Below are 21,853 nucleotides of genomic sequence, written 5' to 3'. Positions count from 1 at the left end.
CTCTTGCTGAATATGGTAGGTCCTGGCTGTGGGTTCTGCATCCTTTGCTTATTGTAGCAGGGCTAACACACGTTGCACTGCATCCTGCTCTGATGCAGATCATTTGATCCGCCCTAATTTGTCATTTAGGGGGGAAAAAAGGTAAACCCCTCAAATGCTAGATTTTCACCTGATTTGCTTCTCTAATCTGACTCACGAGACAGAAAAGAGCAAAAAACATGCAGTCAAGATGAGGAGACAGGGAAGGACTGCTTTTTTGTGCTGCAGTCTGTTTGGGTTGTCCTTCAGAAACTCTATATAAACCAGTCCTGAAACTGCGGCTCCCAGTCTTTGTAGAGGCAGGAGATTATCTCCATCACTGTTTGCTGAGGACTGTAATATACCTGATACTGATCCCTGTAAGTGGTGTCCATATGCCTGATTGAGGTTCTGGGATTTATAATTATTGAATGAAGTAGTATAATTAATACAAACAAACATGCTGTTTCTGGATGTAGTTATGTTTGTCCCTACACCTAAATATTGCTGCTAAAAATTGTAGAAATACATCATTTAAATAAATAAACCCCCCTTCCTCCTAGAGTATTTTTTCTACAACTACAAACTGGAAACTACAGTTTATTTTTTTTAAATTACAATTTATGGCAGAGCCCTGTATGAGTTCATTATTTTTTCTTAAGATAAATTTTATTGAAACTCTTATGCTTTTCCTTAAGGGCTTTCAACTCCATGATTTAGTTAAAAACCTTCAAAGAGGCGCTAAGCATATTTTGGGTTTAACAGGCAAAGTAATGATTTCTGTTTAGCAACAGAAAAACTGGTAAATAGTGTCAGTGGCAAAAAACAGGCCTGTAAACAGATAACATTACTTATAAGTTGCCAATACATATTTTGAGACGTCATGGAGATCTTTAGGTGGAAAATAACTATTTTGTACATTTATGGTTATATTTTTAAGTTGCATGTTAATGTTACCAGCCTATAAATACTGTTTCTCATGCTAAATGAATGTGACTTTAAATTATGGCTTAAACTTTGAAATTAAATCCTTGCAACTGTCTTCAGAACTTTGGGGTGAGGCCTTTTCGTATTTACAAATATCTAACTTTTGCATGTATCAAATATTCCATATCAAAATTAAAGATTCATTAGTGTTAATAATAAATGATTTTATGAACATTCATTTCTATTTAAATTCCTAAAGCAGTTAAGCCAATTGAACTTTCCCTCTGCTCTGTCAAAGAGAGCAATGGATTTATAGTTGCTAGAAAAACAAAGGAACGCTTTTAGAAAGTTAATGCCCTTTACTTTGAACTCTTGTAATAGAGTAAAATATTAAAATCAAGTTTATTAGAAACCAAGTAGGAAAAAAATAGTTAAATACCAGCTTTAGGTGTTAACAGGTAGTTGCCTCCTGAATTATTCAGCTGTTTTTTTTAATTAGCTGGGTTTTCTGATCCCTCTCTGAAATACCTTCTGAGATGAGCCACATGAAATATATGCAATATCCAAAGTTATCCTCAATGTTTTACAGCTTTTCCAAGTCTAATTTTTTATCACGTTGTACCACCTCTTGCGTCTGTGTGACTGAGTGAATCTTTGATACTGTGTGTCTTGCAGAAATCTGTTTTCAGTTGGGCACTTAATGCTTCATTTTGTATCATGGAACAGATTTACTCTTTATTTTGGAAATAGATATGTGAAGCTGCACTCTAATTTAAGCAGGATGTTATCTTTAAAAGTTTGGGCAGGTATCCTGGAAGCAGGACGGACAGAAAAAGGATTCTGGTTATCTTTTTATTCTGACGCTTCAAAGAAAAATAGCTAGATTGATTGCTTTCTTGCCAAGTTTACTGTTCGTAGAATTGTAATGTAAATTAAAATTGTAATGTTTAAATTTAAATGTCAAGACTACTTACAATCAGAACTTGAAAATTACATTTTAAATGAACTAGGTCTCAAGCTTCTCTTTTGTAGTTGCTTGGTTAGTGTGTTACTTTAGGAACTTGCATAGAACATAGTGTCTGCCCTTGGGATGCAGATCAGACTACTTAAAGCAGTCCATGTCATGCATTATTGCTCTGTGTGTTTTATCATAGAACCTTAGAAGTGTTTTCCTAAAAATACATACTTTTTAGTGTCGTTGTTATAGCAAAATGAATTTTGAGAAAATGTGAGTCCATGTCCTACCTGAGCATCGTATATTTGCATGTCAGTGAGCATACTGTTTGACCCCTATAGCTTGGTCACTCTAGCTGGTAAAACAGGTCTATATAGAACTGTGGTATTTTGGCTTCAAATTCATAAATTATTTCAGTGATTTAGTTGGTTTATAATGTAGATATTGCAATAATCTGAGAGTTGATTGATATATTGAGTTGGGCAGCAATTTAACACCTACGTTATGCCAAAGATTACCAAAAATGAACTGAAGCTTTGCCATTATTTTTGGAATCTCTGCAATAATTGTACTCATCTTGTTGTAGGTTATATGCTTTTATTAGGATGTCTTAACAACTTACTTATTTTATCGTCAAATTACTGAAGCAAGAAAAAACTGGAGTTGCAAAAGACGTTCCCATTACTGAAAGAGTTTTTAGGGGCTCCCTGTAGTCAGACTGAATTTGCTGTGTTGGCCAGAAGCAGTGCTCACAACTTAATCGAGATAATGGTATTTCTTGAGCTTCTATAAAATGTTACGAACTATTTTACAGTTAGTAGTATGTATTACTGCAAAATTAACAGATAAATACATCTGTTCAGGGAAGGAAGATTGTAACTTGCTTTTGTTTCCAGAATGAAAATGAAAAAATGAAGCTCACAAAGCCTCCCATCTTAAATTTTTCAGATAGCTGTGGCACAGAAACTCTTAATCTGTGGACTGTCCTTACTTTTCCACATGACTATTACAAAAACTTTGCCTGTGGAATACAATATTGATGATAACTTCAGAGCTACAGCATCATGGCCTGTAAGGTTTTTCTACCTATACGTGTCTCTTATGGCTGCCAGACCCAAGTATTATTTTGCATGGACTTTAGGTAAGTAAGTATATATAAAAAAAAAAATAAATAAAAGAAACTGTATGTATTGAGTTTCATTTGAGATACTGGACACGAAGCGTGTAATAAAAAGTGACAGTGCCCTCTTGAGGCCTTAGGAAAACATTATTACATTTAAGTACTATAAGGTATTGTCAAAGTGTATTGAATGGTGTCTCTCTTTTTGAGAAAGAAAACTTATCGTAAATCTAAGCACAATGTTGTGACAGTCTTGCAAATGAGATCATGGTGTCCTGAACAAATCTGAGTGAAACATACGGGGGTTTTGGAGAGTGATAGTGTTTTAATGAGCAATGACGTTTTGTTTTTTTAGTAATTGTAGTAAATCTAGTCTGATGTATAATCTTTTTTTTTTTTTTGATACTTTCATTTTGACATATCTGAAAAGTTACTTTAAGCTTCTTTCTGTGGTTAGTTATCAGTAATTTGCTTGATGTTATTCAAGCATGAAGGAAAAATTAATATATTGAAAGTCAGATATATCGTACTGGTGTTAATAGCAGATGGCATTTGCAGTAGTATTTTCAGAATATGATGAGTTCTAGTCTTTGTTTACGAAAAGTTCTAATTGACTGATGGGTAACACCTATAGTCACTGATTTAAGACACTGACTATCCGATATAGTTGAAAGAACGTTTTGCTTTTCATTTTATATTATTTGAAAAAAACCAACACATAGAACAGCTGACATCTTGGAAGTGGCTCACAAAACAGATTTCATCAGCTTCCTTCTCTTCTTCAATTTTACATATTTGTTTCATAATTCTTTTGAGAGAGAATCTGTGGGAAACAATGCAATAAAGAAAGCCTTAGTGTAGCAGAGCAACATGACTCATTTACAGCTGCTGGTTTCATTCCTGGTCAATGAATGAAGTGCTTTCAGCTTGTCTAGATATAGTAATTCTGGGGCTTGTTGTGGAATGAAGTAATTTGGAATATTGTGCTCTTATGCACCAGTATCATTGTAAAGAGTAGGAGTAATCTGAAAAATGGATATTCTTTGTTGTTCTTTTTCCCTGTAATACTTCAGATGGATTTCTCCTTACGCACTTGCTAGCAGCATAAAGCTATCATTCCTTTGGTAAAATACCAAAGAAAATAAACTGTATCAACTCCAGACTTGTAGTTTGCTAAATAACTTTTACATTCTCCCTTCCACTTTACCTTATCTAAACTTCTAATGGTATGAGTAGAATGTGAAGGGGCCTTAACAGTTTTACTGGATGTTACGCTTTTGAGTTGTATGTTGCTATTCATTGCACTTAAGAAAAAATATAATTCGTTACTGAAATGAATTACTTAAAATGAATATGTATTAATATGCTAGTTAATAAAATGAGTTCTTACTCTAGCTGTAATCTTCCTACTCTAGCTAGCAAGAGGTTACGGAGTTCATGTCTTCAGCTGTTTCTAATTGAGCATAAAATCATTGTCTAATGTTTGAAGTTGATATCAGTGATATCAGGTGTACAGTGGCAAATTTGGTTGCTTTCAAAGATGTTTTTTAAAATTGTTATTGATGAGGGAATAAAAATATTATAAAGTACTGTAAATTAAATCAAATGTCGCAAAGCCTTCTTCCAGACTGGTAAATAACTGGAGAAAATGAACTTCAGGAACGGAACTGTTTGAGTCAATTGCTTCTTTTACTTTCCAAATACACTGGATTAATACCTCAAAGTTAAGAAGAACGGATAATGTAAAAGATATTAATTTCTCTTACATGTCACTATTGTATGAAGTAAATTCTTTTCAATATGGCAACACAAACTGAGCAATTTCTCTTGCCTTGCTAGCTGTAGTTTAAAAGGTGACAATCTAATTACAGTGCTTAAGGTGAATTCTGAGCTAACAGTGAGGACTCGTGTCCTGTAACTAGAGAACTACATCTGTATTGCTTCTGCAGAGCCTTCTGCCTACCTTGCTTCCAGTTCCTCGGGATGCCTCTGAACTGGGAGACGAGCTGGCATTCTTCTCCCTGTGGTCACTTATTTATCCACTTAAGTGGGATACATGGTTGGGTTCATGCCTCATGGGTATGTGTCCATGTTCGGGTGGATGCAACCAAGTGCCTGGCTTAACAGAGGCAATATACAGAAAAAAAAAAATTGTTTCTTTGTAAGTGGCCATCCCAATTTGAGAAGTATGACGGAGGAAATTTTAGTGTCAGCTAAGAAAGCTGAGGCAGAGGTGATGACTGAAAGTGACAGGTAGTATTCAGACTGATACCCCTCATATTTTCCTGCATAGTCCAGCTGAGGGTAGCAGCTTTTTCTCCTAGGGAAAAGTATTGTTTGCTTTGAACTAGTTGACCTTTGACATGCATTGTAAACACTTCGCATTCAGAAGTGTTGTTAACAGTGGCCTTGTGCTATTAGTGGAACTCTGACAAACTCTGCATTGCTTAGTAAATTACAGGTTGCTTCCCATAGGTTTACACCGCCCTGTGTGTGGCGCTGTGAACGTGCACCTGCTTGAAGTGAATTGAGTGATTTTGTCTTTATGCCTAAAACATGACTGCTGCTGCATAACGGAGACCAAAGACATGCATCTGTGTGTTGAGCTGCTATCTCAAATCATTGCAGCCAGCCACTGTTTCATAGTCTTGATGCATCTCATGGAGTTTGGTTTTGTCTTAAATCGCTCGAGCAAGTCTAAGCAGGTGGTATGAGAGAGGGGAGGGGGGACGTCTGTACTCTGCGGTCCATAGTGCTACCTTTCCTTCTTTTGCCTTTGTACAAGTTTTTTAATTGAAAGCTGTTGTGTTGCTTGGTTTATTTTCTGTTTTGTCCAAGTGTCTAATACAGTGATTAAAAAAAAAAGTAGCCTTTAAAATGCGGTAGATATTTTGAGCAAACTGTAAGTTGTGTGATGCACAATTTGTAATACAGGCAGTTTATAATTCACTTGTTTCTTTTTGTTTCATTGCAGCAGATGCAATTAATAATGCAGCAGGGTTTGGTTTTAGAGGCTATGATAAAAATGGAGTTACACGTTGGGATTTAATATCAAATCTGAGAATCCAGCAAATAGAGGTTTGTTCATGGCTCTTTCAAATAAAATATGTGTGTATTTTATTAACGTTAATGCAACTACCACCTAGGTAGTTGCCTGTAATTTCAGTAGCTTTTCCTATGCGTTTTGTTCCTCAAGATAGTGAATATCTTCTAAGTCAGAAATTATGTATTCACATCCTTAGGAAAGGATGAAAAACAGTCTGTTTTGAATATGTTCTACTTGTCAGTTGACTTCCAAAATATTTTGTGGTTATAAGTAGTTGAGTAAATACCTTATTCAACTCATCACAAAGTAGGGTTTTTTTTTAATAATTTGTATGTCAGAATTCTGAAATATTTTGTAACAATTTACAATTACAGAAATAATTAGTTTGTTTTTACTTTACAGTTTTCCACAAGTTTCAAGATGTTTCTTGATAACTGGAATATCCAAACAGCTCTTTGGCTTAAAAGGTATTTATTTCTTAAATGAAAGCTTTTCTCCAATGAAGTTTCTTAGATAAATATGTCCCACAAAACAGTACAGTTAATTAGCAGCTGCACGGGGCATTCTTCTTGTAATACTTGAATTAAAGCCGCTGAATGTAGCACTTCTCTCTTAGTGTAAACTATCAGGTAATGATAGAAAATGTTTTTCTTCATTGGTCATAGGGAACCTAAAAGTATTAATCTGTGGGGGTGTCTTTTTTTTTCCCCTCTTGGCATTCAAAGCAGTGCATGTTGCTGAAAGCAGTAGGCTAAATGCGCATCTTTGGTGGCTAGCCTGTGGAAACTTTTTTTTTTTAGCCACACAGTGATACATAAAATTCCATACGCAATGTGACAGAATTTTCTGTACTCCTTCAATAATGAGTGTGTGACAAATATCAAACCCTACAATCTGCAATAAAAAAAAAAAAATCGCAAATGAGTATCCCTCAGATGTTCTTTTTTCCTTGTCTGGGAAATGGGTATAGTGCCCAGTGAACTAAATCACTCTGCTTTTACTGCTACTTTGTGGTAACTAGAAAGTAAAAAAAGTGTTGAGTAGTACAGGGATGTTGCTTCCCTTTTCCTAGTCTCTGTATAGATGATCTTTTATGAGTAGGTGTGATCTTGGGATAACACAAAGAACTTTATCCCTTATTCTAGGATGGCTGGCATCAGGATGTTGCTTCCGTCAAATTTCTTTATAGTGTAATCTTTTTCTTCCATAATTTCTTCCCTAAATATTTTTCTGACCCAATTAAAAAACGGAAATTGAAATTTATGCATTTTTTCTAGTTGGCTCAATAGACAATAGAATCTATTGCTGGGACAGTCGTTATGAAAGAATTGCATGCTTGCAGGTATTGAAATATATAATTTAATAAAGCAAATAAGCTATTTTAAAATGCATTTTAATTTAGTTAGAGAACAGAAGTTTATTAGTATTAAAACTTAATAGAAGAAGGTTGCATTCCAATAAACTTTCAAAGCTCCTAAACTGAATGATGTTAAACTAAAACTCCTTTTAGTGGAGATAAGTACAATTTCTGTTAGGAATTGAAAGAAAAAAATGCAAATCAATTGTTCAGGGTGATGTTAAAAGAAAATGCAAAGAAAATTAAAGCATGTCCTTTAATAAATATTTTTAAGAAAAATTAAGTTCCATTTAAGAACAGTTAATTGCTCTTAAATTTTTAAGAACAATTGTAGAAGAGTCTTTGAGGGTAGTCTAAATACATACTGATTCTGCCACAGTGAAAGCAAGAAGGGTGGATGTTTTCTGAAAGATTTGTTGCAAGTAAGAGATTGTTTTAATGATTACATATGAGACATACATATAGGTGCAAGTATATATTAAATTACCAATAACTGAGTTAGTTGCGGTGTTTGAATAGAGGACAAGCTCATGTATTACTTTAAATATCCACTTTTAATACCTCACCTGTTTACCATTTATGGAAGCATCTAAGATCTTAGGCCAGAAATATCAGATGTCATTATTCATTCTGTTCTTTTCTGATACTCCTGAAAGAGGAACTGAACTTAAACCCTGTTTGTATTTAAAAGAAACCCTTTGTAAAAACAGTTTTTACAAAACCATCTACAGATCATAAAAAAAGCTTAATAAACATTTAATGTAAATCACAAAATACTGCGGTTAAAGGCATTATCGTTACAAGTAAAAGTAGATATTTACACAGTAGCATATATCAACAATATAAATCATGATAATATTTCCTGAGTGGGGAAGCTGTTAAGTTCCCCCTTAGCCTGTTCATTATTTTTTCCAACGAAGACATCCGATTCTTTTTGTCTTTAGTCAGGTTTGCAAAACCTCTGTGGTTCTTGTTGCTTTCTTCTGTCTTCTTTCCAAACTTCCTGTTGTCTTCTAGTGGATGCAGTACTTCTGCTAAGACCTCCAAGTTCTTCCCCGGCCTTGTTACAGGCAGAGTTGAATGCTTTGAGCTTTTTCTTTTCTTAGATAACTCTTGCTAATACATCACAGTGTTGCATCTGTCTCTTTTTTCAGCAGCGATCTAGTGTTGATTCATGCTCAGCTGATACTCAGCATTTCATGATGTTGATTCATATTCATGCTCAACTGCACTTCTTCAGTAATGTTAAAAAGACAGGTACTGTTTTGCATCTTCCACTTTTCTTCATAGATGTTCTAAACTTCATCTTGTTGATTTCAGAACATCATTCCAGTCTGTCAAGTTACTTTTGGATTGTAGCGCTCTATCTGTTAGAATCATAGAGTCATAGAATGGTTTAGGTTGGAAAGGACCTTGAAGATCATCGAGTTCCAACCCCCCTGCCATAGGCAGGGACACCTCCCACTAGACCAGGTTGCTCAAAGCCCCATCCAGCCTGGCCTTGAACACCTCCAGAGATGGGGCACCCACAACTTCTCTGGGCAACCTGTTCCAGTGCCTTACCACCCTTAAAGTGAAAAATTTCTTCCTAATAGCTAATCTAAATCTACCCTCTTCCAGTTTAAAGCCATTCTTCCTCGTCCTATGGCTACATGGCCTAGTAAAAAATCCTTCCCCAGCTCTCCTGTAGGCCCCCTTTAGGTACTGGAAGGCTGCTATAAGGTCTCCCTGAAGCCCTCTCTTCTCCAGGCTGAACAGCCCCAACTCTCTCAGCCGCTCCTCATAGCGGAGTTGCTCCAGCCCTCTGATCATCTTCATGGCCCTCCTCTGGACCCTCTCCAACAGGTCCATGTCCTTCTTCTGTTGGGACTCCAGAGCTGGATCCAGTACTAGTACCAGGTGGGGTCTCACGAGAGTGGAGTAGAGGGGCAGAATCACCTCCTTTGACCTCCTGACCACACTTCTGATGCAGCCCAGGATACGGTTGGCCTTCTGGGCTGTAATCACACATTGCTGGCTCATGTTGAGCTTCTCATCAATCAGCATCCCCAGGTCCTTCTCCTCAGGGCTGCTCTCCAGCCATTCCCTGCCAAGCCTGTATTTGTGCTTGGGATTGCCCCAACCAAGATGTAGGACCTTGCACTTGGCCTTGTTAAACTGCATGAGGTTGGCTTGGGCCCACCTCTTCATCCTGTCCAGGTCCCTATGGATGGCATCCCTCTGTTAAGGAAACAATGCCAATATCCTTTATTCCCTCCACACCCCACCTCACCCTCCTCCCCCCCCAAAAAAGGAAAGGCAGATTGGAAAAAGACACTTCTCAATCTACCACCCAAGCTAGTAATGAAAGTATAGAACCCGACCAAGGGGAGTACCTTGCTGAACAGTTGATGCATCTTCCCATTTCTAGAGGAAATCATAGATAACCTGAACCACCCATATTCAAATAGATTTTCTCAGCCTGTTTTGATGACCATATTTCTTTGGTTTGCTTTTGGGAATGTCAAGCAAGCATTCAACATGATTTATTATTGACAAATCCATAATGGATTTTTAAGTTTACTTTTAACTCCTTGAAATTTAAGCCTCATTTTTTTTTCTAATACATATTTTATCTGACTTGCATTGATATATCTGAAATTTGATTAGTTAATTTAGGTAGTTTTGTTAGTTCCTGAATGCTTTGCAGGGGAAAATCTGCTTAGTTAAAGTAGTTTAAACCAAATAAAGATTGAAGCCATTTATCAATTTATTAACAAGATATAATTAACCACCAGTCAGTGAACTATACGTTCAGAATTAATATCAGTAGTAGAACAGATGATGTTTTGTAAGTGCTTAGTGTTGTGACTTAATAAATACATTTCTAAACGCCCTCCTGTAACTAATCCCAAAGAGTTTAAAAAAGTGCACATGCACACGCATGGTTACATGCAAACCATGCCTCCACTCCCAAGGACACGTGGGTTACAAAAACACACCTCCTTCTGGAAGTGTCGGCCCCTTGCTTGTACACATCGCCTGTGGGAGATGTGGGTGCTCCAGCTTTACGTGAGCCCACTGATTTACATACCAATTAGAAAAGCATGCCATGAGTTCATGTGCATGCAGCTGACAGGGATGCGATATTGCTCCCTGTGGATTGCACACTGTGTTGACAGGCCCCTAGCTGGATGCGGGCTACTCGGTGTCTACCAGGGAAGGATGCTCTGTCTTGGCCGAGACAGAGGTCGTGATGCTGGTGGGGTGACTTCTGGCAGTGTTAAGCCAGGTTTTAATGACTAGTATTTTGCTCCAAGATGTCTCCCTGACTTGTTACAAATTTTCCTAGTGCTTTTCTACTTTCTAGGCTGACACCTTCTTCATTTCAAAAGTCTTTTTGTAATTCCCTGGTTACTGTTTAGCCTGGACAAGGTTGCTTTCCTCTTTAAGGTGATCTGTTGTGGGCAAATGTCCTCAGAGAGTTTTGTGTATTAGAAATGTATGAAACTGTGCCCTACTTAGGCCCATGTTATCATCTTAATGAGCATTGTTAGTGAAGCCCTTTGGCAAAGGGAGGGGGGCTCTGCTGGTACTCTGCACTGAAGACCTCATAAGATAAAACTTACCACGTCTATTTGACTGGAATAAACTATATCAGCAAAATACATTTTTGATCTTTCCCGATTCAGATCCTGCCTTTTTACCATCTGCTCTTTAGCATTGACTGTATCATTTGGTCTCAGCAATCTTTTGTAAATACAGAAGTTGTAATAAAGTAGTTACGTTAGTAGTGAATGTTTCAGCCCTCTGTATCATTAGCTTGTCTTCCTCTTTGAACGATAGATGTGAATTCTCCTCTCTTTCTCTGTTACTTGCTGTGTGTTTATAAAACCTTTTTATATATTGGGATCTGTGGCCTTTTTACTTACAACTCATGCTTGTACGTTAGTGTTAGATTTGTGTTCATGGATGCTTGTGCTGTTTATTTTCACTTTGTGTTAGTGTGCATCTGTTTCCATATTTCCTATTGCTTTTTGGTTTTCAGATCATTAAAGAGATTAAAGAACTCTTGATGAAGCCATATCAGGACCTTACCATGTTTCCTATCGTTCTTCCACATCATGATGGTTTGTCACTGTGTCATTTAATGTTGTCTTCTAGAAACTGCTTTTCTTGGATTCCAATTCCCCTTTCTTCTTTCTAGAATTCCTTACTGTAGGACCTCGCCTAATAATTTGGAGTCTCAATTTTTAAATAGCAGAGTTCAGCATTCTCCTTATGTGATATTCTCACATCCCTAGAGTCATTAATTATAATTTCATCATCATGCTCACCTAACTGCCATATACAGACACATTTTCAACTGTAGTCTCTCTGTTATTCAAAATTGAAGGTAGTTGTTACTTTTTTTCCATCTCCTATAAGCTGCTTTCACTTTATGAAAAATGTATATCTGACTCATTGCAAGACTTTGTGAGATAGTCTGTGCCTTCCAGTGTAGCTTTTCAAATGCATCCTTGGATGGCTCAAGATCCCTTATTAAAACCAACACCCATCTTTTGATGCTTCTGTATCACTTCACTATAGATAGTACCATATGTGATGGCACTGAGCATAGGATAGGGCTGAGGGGTTAAATCAGGAAGTGTGAATAGCTTTAAGTATTGTCTGTAAGTCATAATATAGTGGCAACATTATTAAATAATAGTAAACTGCAATTGCATTGCACATGATGTGTTGGAGATGAAACTGCTAAAAGTATAAATGATAGCTGGGAAGACTGTTAGTGATCTGTGTCTCATGTTATTTTTCTTGAATTGTCTTTGACTTGCTAGAGTGTGCTATGAGCGAGCCACCTTCAGCCCAACGATCCAAACCTTCATCCTCTCTGCCATTTGGCATGGAGTTTACCCAGGATATTATTTAACATTTTTAACAGGAGTACTAATGACGCTAGCAGCGCGAGCTGTAAGTACCAACCAAGTATCTTCTTAAATAATAAGCAGTTCTGTAAAAGAAAACTGATTGTGTTCTGTAGTTCAAAGATGCGTTTTACAGTTCACACACAAACAGTCTGTCTGATAGTTTTGTTTACTTTTTTTAGTTATGAGAACACTGGCAATGATTATTGATAAGTAGAGGTTGTCAGTAGGAGCAAGCGAGACTGTACATAGTCTATATCTTTGTAGTGTATCTTTTGTGGAAGCCCTTCCTCTGTATTAACTGATCATGTATTATTACGTCATGCTAAACAAGATGATGGTATCTAATACCGGTTTGAAAATACTTATTACTGATTATCACTAGCTTGAAATCTGGGGGGTCAGTACTATATATTTATGGAATCTGTACCCATCCCTAATTTCTGTCCAGTGCTATTGTAAAGATGGTAACTAAATGTTTCATGTCAACCAGCAGATAAACATCTCTGTTACTACTCAAAATTGGGCAGAAGTGCAGTCACATTAACAAGCTTTTACAGCTGCTATTCAGAACCATGCGGAACCAGCAAATCTGCCAAGAAATCTCTCAGTCCTGCTTGAGAAAGCTGAGTAAGAACAGAGGCAGGTTTATCAGTTACTCAAGGGGAAAGAGGAACAAAAAAAATGTTATGCTGCGCTGAGCTGACAACTAGACCACTTTTCTGACAAAAGAACCAGGAGAACGAGAAACGAAGCAGACTGTCCTCTGTTGCTTTAATAGCTAGGGGAAGGTGGTACTTCAGATTTAGATTGTTACTAACAGTAATAAAACAGATGTTCCTCCTCTTCCTTCACAAAGATGTGGGTATAGTCCTTGTTTGACAGAACTACTCCTTTCTTTACAATAGGTATAGTTCCCTTCTCCTTTCCAGACTCAGTCACAGTGAACTTTTGACGTGTATCACATATATCAGCCAGGGGCTGGTGCAAAAGCCAAAGTTCAGGGACAGTTCACAGGTAAAAGTTGTGTTCTCTCAGTAAGGTGAGTCCAGTAAATCGGAGTGCTCACCGAACTTCATCCTGGGCTTTGCTAGTAAGCTGCATTGTATTCACATTTCATATGTATCAATAAATAGACTATAAAATAAATATATTGTTAGTTTCTGTATGAACAGTTACTTAATATTAATTGGCTAGATATGTGCTTTAGCATGCTTATTATTTAACTCTATTAGCCTTTATTAAGACCACAAAGTTTGGCAGCTCTGACCCACGCTTTCTTCTCCTGTCATGCCTAAGCATGTATTCAACTAGTTTTACTCCCTTTAATCGTTACACGTTTCATAATCAGGTGTGTACTAGGGGGAATTATGGATATCACAGTATCACAGTATGCTAGGGATTGGAAGGGACCTCAAAAGATCATCTAGTCCAATCCCCCTGTCGGAGCAGGAACACCTAGATGAGGTTGCACAGGAAGGCGTCCAGGCAAGTTTTGAATGTGTCCAGAGAAGGAGACTCCACAACCTCCCTGGGCAGCCTGTTCCAGTGCTCTGTCACCCTCACTGAGAAGAAGTTTCTTCTCAAATTTAAGTGGAACCTCTTGTGTTCCAGCTTGAATCCATTACCCCTTGTCCTATCACTGGTCGCTACTCAGAAGAGCCTGGCTCCATCCTCATGACATTCCCCCTTTATATATTTATAAACGCTAATAAGATCACCCCTCAGTCTCCTCTTCTCCAAACTAAAGAGACCCAGCTCCCTCAGTCTTTCCTCATAAGGGAGATGCTCCACTCCCTTAATCATCTTAGTTGCCCTACGCTGGACTCTCTCCAGCAGCTCTCTGTCCTTCTTGAACTGAGGGGCCCAGAACTGGACACAATATTCCAGATGCGGTCTCACCAGGGCAGAGTAGAGGGGAAGGAGGACCTCTCTCGATCTGCTAACCACCCCCCTTCTAATACAGCCCAGGATGCCATTGGCCTTCTTGGCCACAAGGGCACAGTGCTGGCTCATGGTCATCCTGCTGTCCACCAGGACCCCCAGGTCCCTTTCCTCTACACTGCTCTCTAACAGGTAGCTCCCCATCCTATACTGGAACCTGGGGTTGTTTCTGCCCAGATGTAGGACCCTACACTTTCCCTTGTTGTATTTCATGAAGTTATTCCCTGCCCAAATCTCCAGCCTGTCCAAGTCTCTCTGGATGGCAGCACAGCCCTCTGGCATGTCAGCCACTCCTCCTAGCTTAGTGTCATCAGCAAACTTGCTGATAGTACACTCAATTCCCTCATCTAAATCATTAATGAATATATTGAATAATATGGGCCCCAGTACCGACCCTTGAGGCACTCCGCTGGTTACCGGCCTCCAACTGGACTCTGCCCCATTGACTACGACTCTCTGGCTTCTCTCCTTCAGCCAGTTCGCAGTCCACCTAATTATCCGGTCATCCAGTCCACACTTCCTCAGTTTAGCCATGAGGATGCTGTGGGAGACCGTGTCAAATGCTTTACTGAAGTCAAGGTAGACCACATCTACCGCTCTGCCATCATCCATCCACCTCGTTATTTCCTCATAAAAGGCTATTTATTTTAGAAGTTGTCCTTCAAGTCCTAAAATGCTAGATTTCTGTACAAGAAGTTCTGTGAAACTTCATCCAAGTTTTACAGAACTCAGGAACAAGTCATTGCATGTGACCATAGAAGAAAACTGGGGGGAGATGGCAGATGCCAGGATGAAGGGTATGTGGCTAGAATGACTTGTTTTACATAGCTTAACTAAGCAAAAGCTGAGTGGGAATGTGATACCCACAGGGGAATTTGGGTAAGAAGGGCAAAAAAGGCTTTTAATGTAAAGAATGAAATTAGCACAAGCTAGCCTTCCATGTGTTCTGGAGAAGCAGGAGTTCTAAATGAACTGAAGGATGAAGAAGCTAAACTGTCCTTTGGTGTGCGGCTTTTCAGACAGGACTACCTCAGGGCGGATGATTGGAAGGTGGCAGCTGTGATACCAAGCTACACAAAGGCTGAATTGAGCCCGTCATGGCTTGTCAGCAAATAAGAGTGTGAGCAAGCCGTGACAGTTCAGTCAAAGGAAGGAGGGGAGAAGATCTACTGGTGGCTTTTTAATTATAGATTTAAATAAAACTGAACCCAAACCTGTGTGGGGTTTGGATTTTTTTAAAATACCTTTGGTATTCCATTGTTTGAACAGAATTTTACGAACAAAAGAAAACTCAGCATAGAAAATTGAGTCCTTCGATAATAGTCCCACTTGATAGTGGTTGTTATTAAGACTCTTGAAATATGTCATTGGAACAGATATTTTGTGTATTCTGATTTATACCCTACTTGTCCTAAAATATATCTTACTAGTAAGTATATGAAAATGGCTTACCATATAGAAACTTTCAACAGAAGCATTCTGGGTTTTGTTTACTCAAACACTCTATATTTACAGAATAGTTTGATAGAATAGAATGTCTGCCTTATTCAGACAAGTAGTCCAAAGTCCCACTGGATTCAGAGGGGGGTTCATTTACTTAAATTCTACTTAAATTCATAAATGGTTAAATTCCTGTGCTGGATGAAGCGCACTATCCTATTGAAGTTGATGGGTATTTTGAATAGTTCAAAGAAGTTTGAAGACCAAACTGTAGCATTTAAATTTATCCTATGAATTTTGTGGAAGTGCAAGAACTCTGAACAGTAAGATAGCTTTCAAAGTTTATTCTTAAGTTAACTTACTATTATTTGCTTTTTCAGATAAGAAACAATATCAGACACTATTTTGTTGAATCTCCTGCTGTTAAACTATGTTATGATATTATAACATGGATGGCAACTCAAGTAGCAATAAGTTACACAGTTGTGCCATTTGTATTGCTCTCTGTAAAACCCTCGTTCACCTTTTACAGGTAAGCACATTCTACCTGTTTCCTTCTTCTTTTCTTTAACTTGGAATAGAACTATTTTCTGTGGCATAAGATTTCTCAGGCTATTTTAGTGATAATTATAAGACTTATTTGTTAGCTGAGCAAACTATACTTCTGTTCTAGTGCTTGAACATAGTTTGTGCTGTGTATGAGAAACCATAAAGTGATTCCGTTTTCCTGTCGCAATTGACTTATTTTTCCTGGGGCAGGGAAAAAAAAACACCAACCAAACACAAAACCAGCGGGTATCTTTGAGATTACTATATGCACTTGAACTTTTTTATAGCAAGACAAGATAATGACTTACCAAAAGTAACTTTTGTGAAAAATAGTTGAAAGCAGACTTTTCTTCACTTTACATCTCTGTTATAGCACTGTGTATTGTGGGAGAAGACTTAATTTCTGATTTCCCCCTTATTACTTCTCTTAAAAAGGAAATATTAATGTCTTCCTGACTTAAATGTCTTCTGTGCAAAGTACTGTATGCAAGTAGGTTTTGACAGTTTATTCCTTAAATGTCCTGTAAGAGTGGTCAGAGTTTTATTGAATTATTATTTTTGTTTGTTTTTTAGCTCCTGCTATTTCTGTCTTCATATTGCCAGCATCCTGGTGTTGTTGGTATTTCCATTGAAAAGAACTCAAAAAGGAAGTAAAAAGCATGAAAGCATCCAGCCCGCATGGTCCAAAAAACTAGAAGAAGAAAATCTTTTGCAAAAGAACAGTTATTCCACAACAAATAATAGTTTCAGTCAGAAACAAGAAATAACCTGCAGATATCAAGCATTAAAACAGTGATTGAGGAAATACTATGATGAATATATTTTGTATGTTTTCAGAAACCCATTTTTAGCACCTTTTAAAGGGGTTTGTATTTGTTTGCAAAGATGTTTAGTAAGAAAAGAATGCATTACCTAGGAAAATCACATACAATAGCAAGACTGGAAACAAAGGAAATTAACCCCTCCCATGCCATGTCCCTGTGGGTCACGCCTTATATGAAGATATTACCATTATTTCAATGGGCACTCAGGACTTGCAACGTATGTCCATAGGGTCATATGTGTGCCCTTTGCTGAATGTACGTTGTGTATCCCAAGGCACTGATGGGGTGGAATAAAATTGTGTCAATCTAGGATTAACAAATGGAAATTGATTTTTCCAAATGAATGACTTGCCTTAAACCCTCTATTTACTGAAATATCATTTCTAAGTGGGTATTTTCAAGTTTGATTTTTATGTGGAAAGCATATTTCAAATATATAATACCGTACGCTATAAAGAAGATAAAAATAGGAAATACAAAGTCATTAGAAGGCTTTTGAATCTTTAAAAGGGAATTGCAATAAGGATCTCAGTATTTGGAGGGTTTTCTTAAAGTATCTCAAACTATTACAGTACATCACGGAACTGTAAACATTACTGATGCCAAATTGTAGTTAGGTTTCTTTGATAAAGAGTATAATTATACATAGCCCTTCTGAATGGAATAAAAACAAACAAACAAACCCCAGAAGGCTCACCTCTTCCGGGGCTTGATAGTCTAAACCTAATCTAGGTTTCATTACTTTAAAGTACCTAAAAACAATATAAAAAAACACTGCCAAGTGGGCTTTGCAGCTAGAGAAGGAAAGGCAGCCATAGGACACAGAAGACAATGTGAAAGCACCAGGATTTCAAAGAAAGTGTGTTTTTACCCTAAAATACCAGAAATACTTGTTCTAGAATAGAACTGTTTTATCAAAAATTATTTTTAATGCTTAAAGTTATTCTGAATTTTCAGGCACACAGTAGTTAGTTGATGATGCTTTCAGTATAAAATAGCAAAATTACCTTGAGCTGTAGCGCGCAGGTAGTCAAACATGAAGTTATGATCATAACCAATTTCTGTATGCTTGATAATTGATGGCCCTTTATCAAAAGAAGTATATGAATTTGAGGAAAAGCTTTTTCTTCAAATTAGAATTTTAGATGCAAACTTCATATCATATTTGTGGGTAACATAATGAAAGAAAGAAATCCTTCTGACTGAATGAATTATGGAAGTGTGTCAAGGGAATAATGCAGTGATTATATCTATTCCAGACCATTTATTGTGATGATGGTCCCTGCTAGAGTACTACAGTTAAAGGGCTACATTTTAATTGCTTATGTTCTGTATTTTCTTATCTTTTTTAAGTAAACATAAACTGTTTATCCACGTAGGGGTTTTTTAGCTTTAAAATGGACATAAAATACTACTGGAGAAAAATAGTGCAGCTTGTTGATTAATAACCAACAAATGAATGAGAGAAATTTTGTCGTAATATTTTGAACCTTAAATTTTTGATCAAATATCTGGCACTAGTTGGGTGAATATTCTTAGCATCAGAAGTGCAATGATGGCCCTCAGCTTTGGGGATACTACTGTCCAAAAATAGTCACAGTACTTCTGGCTTACTCTCTAAAGAACCAGATCCTAAGTCAGGTCAGAGTTGTTTCTTTGCTGTGATAGTTCTGTATCTGGCCCCTGGCTCCTTGCCTAAAACTGCAGGAGGATAACATACCTTTTCCACATATGTAGGTTAGCACTAATTAACCTACAGTTAAAAAGGGAGAACTAAATATGACATGAAAGTGGCTGAGTTTTGTTGAGATGAGTTCATTGATGTTCATTGTTTCGGTGACAGCTGTTTTATCTTTAAAAGCAAATAATCTGACTTCTAAATACTGGCTTTGATTTCCCAAGGAGACCTCCCCTTATGTGGGGTTGTGGTTGTCATATGCCTCTTTGAAATGGACTATGTTTTTTTTCTGTTGTTTATAAATAAGGGCACGCTAGGTTTTTTTATGCTTGATTATCCTTATTAGATACAGAATCAGGAAAGACATTTTTCCACTTTCTGTTCTTGAAGGGACATTTACCTAAAATAACAAATAGAATTGCACATTTCTGGGTGGGTGAGTAGAATTAGGGTTGATTCTTTCAGCATGTGTTGCTGTTGAATTTAAAATTCGTCTTGTTGGTGCAGTTTACATATCTACCCAAACAAGCACTTTTGGATGCCAGTATAACATCTAATGTGCCATTTTTCTTGTTAATGTTCTGGTACTCTTGTTTTCTTGTTTTGGCATGCATGCCCACATGTGCAATGGAGACTTACTAATTCTTCATTATGAAATATGAAAACAATTGTAAGCACTCCCAGAAAATAAACAGGTTTAGGATAGCAAAGGCTGGTACTTCAGTGTGAGTCAATTCACAGGTACAATTTCATTCAGAACTTTTGTGTATGGGGAGGTTAAAACAGCTAAGAAAACACGTACGTGCTTTAGTTAGGCACAAGTGGCAAGATATGGGTTTCAAAATTGGACATGACTGGTGTCTGCATGCAATACAATTACTTTTTTCTTCACGATCTGAACCCCTTAAATAATTGCAACACAAGAAAATCATGACAATTAGTTCTGCACAGAATTTATTTTTAAGTGTAGTGTCCTAGAATTTGCCCTTTAAAGGTCGTTGCTGAATATAAAAGTACTTTGAACCAAAATCTGCTCTTCATGCAAATAAATTATCTTGGGGACTATGGAAAGAGGTTTTCTTTTTGTCAACTGCAGCACTCTGATTTTTAGTCCAACTGGGGTGTTGTGTTGTTGCTTTGCCTCTGCTTTACTAGTTGCCTGCCTTGCTATCGCATTGGATCCTTTTTATCCATTCAGTCAGAAAGTTGAGAGCAGCCAGCCCTGATCTTTAGATAATTTTTAGGTTTTACACACATCATTTTATAATACTGAATTTGACAGGATGGTGGTGATTAACTATTGCTCTTGCTGAGAAAAATAGCAGAAAGTAAATTTCCTAGAAATATTTTGGGCATGAAGGAAACAGTTTTAAGTATTCTTTCGCTTATTAACTAATGTATGTCCAAAAGGTGAAAGTGTTTTCTGTTTTGCAGATCAGCACATTATGAAAAGTAAATAAAACATATCATTCATAATTTTATGGTGCTTTGCAGATATTTGCCTATGTGAACATAGGGCACTATTCATTCAGGCACTTAATGTTAGTTAGTAAATGTAGCCACCCTGATAGTAAATATTTGCTTGCTTAACCTTTTTTTAACCTTTATGATTCTGTATTAATGGAAGAGATATATATTTAAATAATACTTTCAGTGGTGCCTACTACTGTTGTAATCGGGAAGGCTTTTATAGCTTTACAGTTACAGATATGCCCTCCTTATTCAGGAAGCTTATTCTTTCATGGACATTCCTTAAGTTGACATGTAGACATGACTTCAATAATAGGTGACATTTTAAAATACATTGCCATGTAAAAATATTGGTATGCATTTCAGCGTGCTCTTGATAACAAATCACACTTTACTGAGAAGACTTTAGGAAGAGATCTTTGTATATTCCCAGCTCTACACTGACTTGTGGTATGAGTTTTACCAGTATAGTATATTATTTATTGGAAGAATTTTACACTTAAGTAACTTGTTCTGTTTGCCCTATGGGAATAAGTAATGTGAATATAAATGCTGTGCTTGTATGACAGGATGCACACTAGGTAGCTGTGCTTCTATTGATAGCATTGGTTTGGTTAGTGGTAAAATGTCCTCTGATGCAGAGGAGACCTTTATGAGATCCTCACCTCCTGTCAAATTCATATCAAAAGTAATTTTAACAGAGTCTGGATTTTTCTCTTGGAAGCTTTGCAAACAAATTGTTGACAATTTATTTAAATACATGGTCAAATGTGTCTTCATGTTTGCCTGCAAATGTCTCACTGTTACTTACATGTAAACTTTCGCATGCTCAACTTTATAAGTTGGCCTTTAATGAAATTTAAAAGCACAATTTACAACAATTTAGGCTTTCGTTTCCCTTATCCTTAAGTCTTTCACTTTGTAATTCTCGCTGAATTCTGAAATCAGGTTTAAGAATTTTTCATTTTCAGTGAAAATTTGAAAATATTACCATTTATGTTGAAAAGTGATCAGTGTTAAAAAATCAGTTGGAAATAAATTTAAGGATTTAAATATAATGTAGACTCTACATATAAAAAAATATATATTGGTTCTGTGCTGATTCATCACAGCATTTCATTACATGATTAGCCTTTATGTATTCATTTAGGTCCAGTAATACTCAGAAGAGCACTTGGGAGTATTTTTTAATTTCCTGTTAAAAAAATCAATTGGCTATAAGTACTTAGTTCCACAATTATTTAAATGCTATGCTGAATAATTATCTAAGCAGATACTCTAGTGAATTGAGCCTACTCATTAGATTACCAGATCTGTCTGGATCTAAGCTTGTTGGCACTGTCGGTCTTGATCCTGGTCACAGTGATGGTGGCAAAGCTGGCTGTGAAGAAATCTCTGGTAAGAACATGTCCCATCAGTGGCCAGGAGGGTTTGTCGCAGAGTTCCTGAGGGTAGCCAGCCCTACATGCAGAGCTTGACAGGTGGTCTCCTTGCGACCCAGGCCGCAGCTGCTCTATGCTAGATCTACCTGGATTATTGATGTGTTTGCTGTCTTAACCTAGATGTTTTGCACAAAACACCATGAAATCCAGGAATCCACAAAGTCACCCTGCAAGGTTAC

The 21,853-nt window shown here is 37.1% G+C and overlaps 1 protein-coding gene across 1 annotated transcript in view; it reads left to right on the top strand.

Annotated features, from left to right (window-relative positions):
• MBOAT2 (membrane bound glycerophospholipid O-acyltransferase 2) overlaps positions 1-17,098 on the top strand; it is a gene marked incomplete at its 5' end in the record, with an annotated part of 103,781 nt that extends 86,683 nt beyond the window's left edge. The window contains 6 exons of the mRNA XM_082481012.1: positions 2,849-3,041; positions 5,995-6,098; positions 6,469-6,533; positions 12,241-12,373; positions 16,092-16,243; positions 16,834-17,098. Of these exons, the coding sequence (XP_082337138.1) occupies positions 2,849-3,041; positions 5,995-6,098; positions 6,469-6,533; positions 12,241-12,373; positions 16,092-16,243; positions 16,834-17,056 (870 nt within the window). The 3' untranslated portion in view covers positions 17,057-17,098. The remainder of the gene's footprint in view (positions 1-2,848; positions 3,042-5,994; positions 6,099-6,468; positions 6,534-12,240; positions 12,374-16,091; positions 16,244-16,833) is intronic.
• Between the last annotated feature and the right edge of the window lie 4,755 nt (positions 17,099-21,853).

This window comes from Vanellus vanellus (genome assembly GCF_965231255.1).
Source record: "Vanellus vanellus genome assembly, chromosome: 3".
In the NCBI taxonomy this organism is placed as follows: Eukaryota; Metazoa; Chordata; class Aves; order Charadriiformes; family Charadriidae; genus Vanellus; species Vanellus vanellus.
This window is presented reverse-complemented; position numbering and strand designations above follow the sequence as displayed.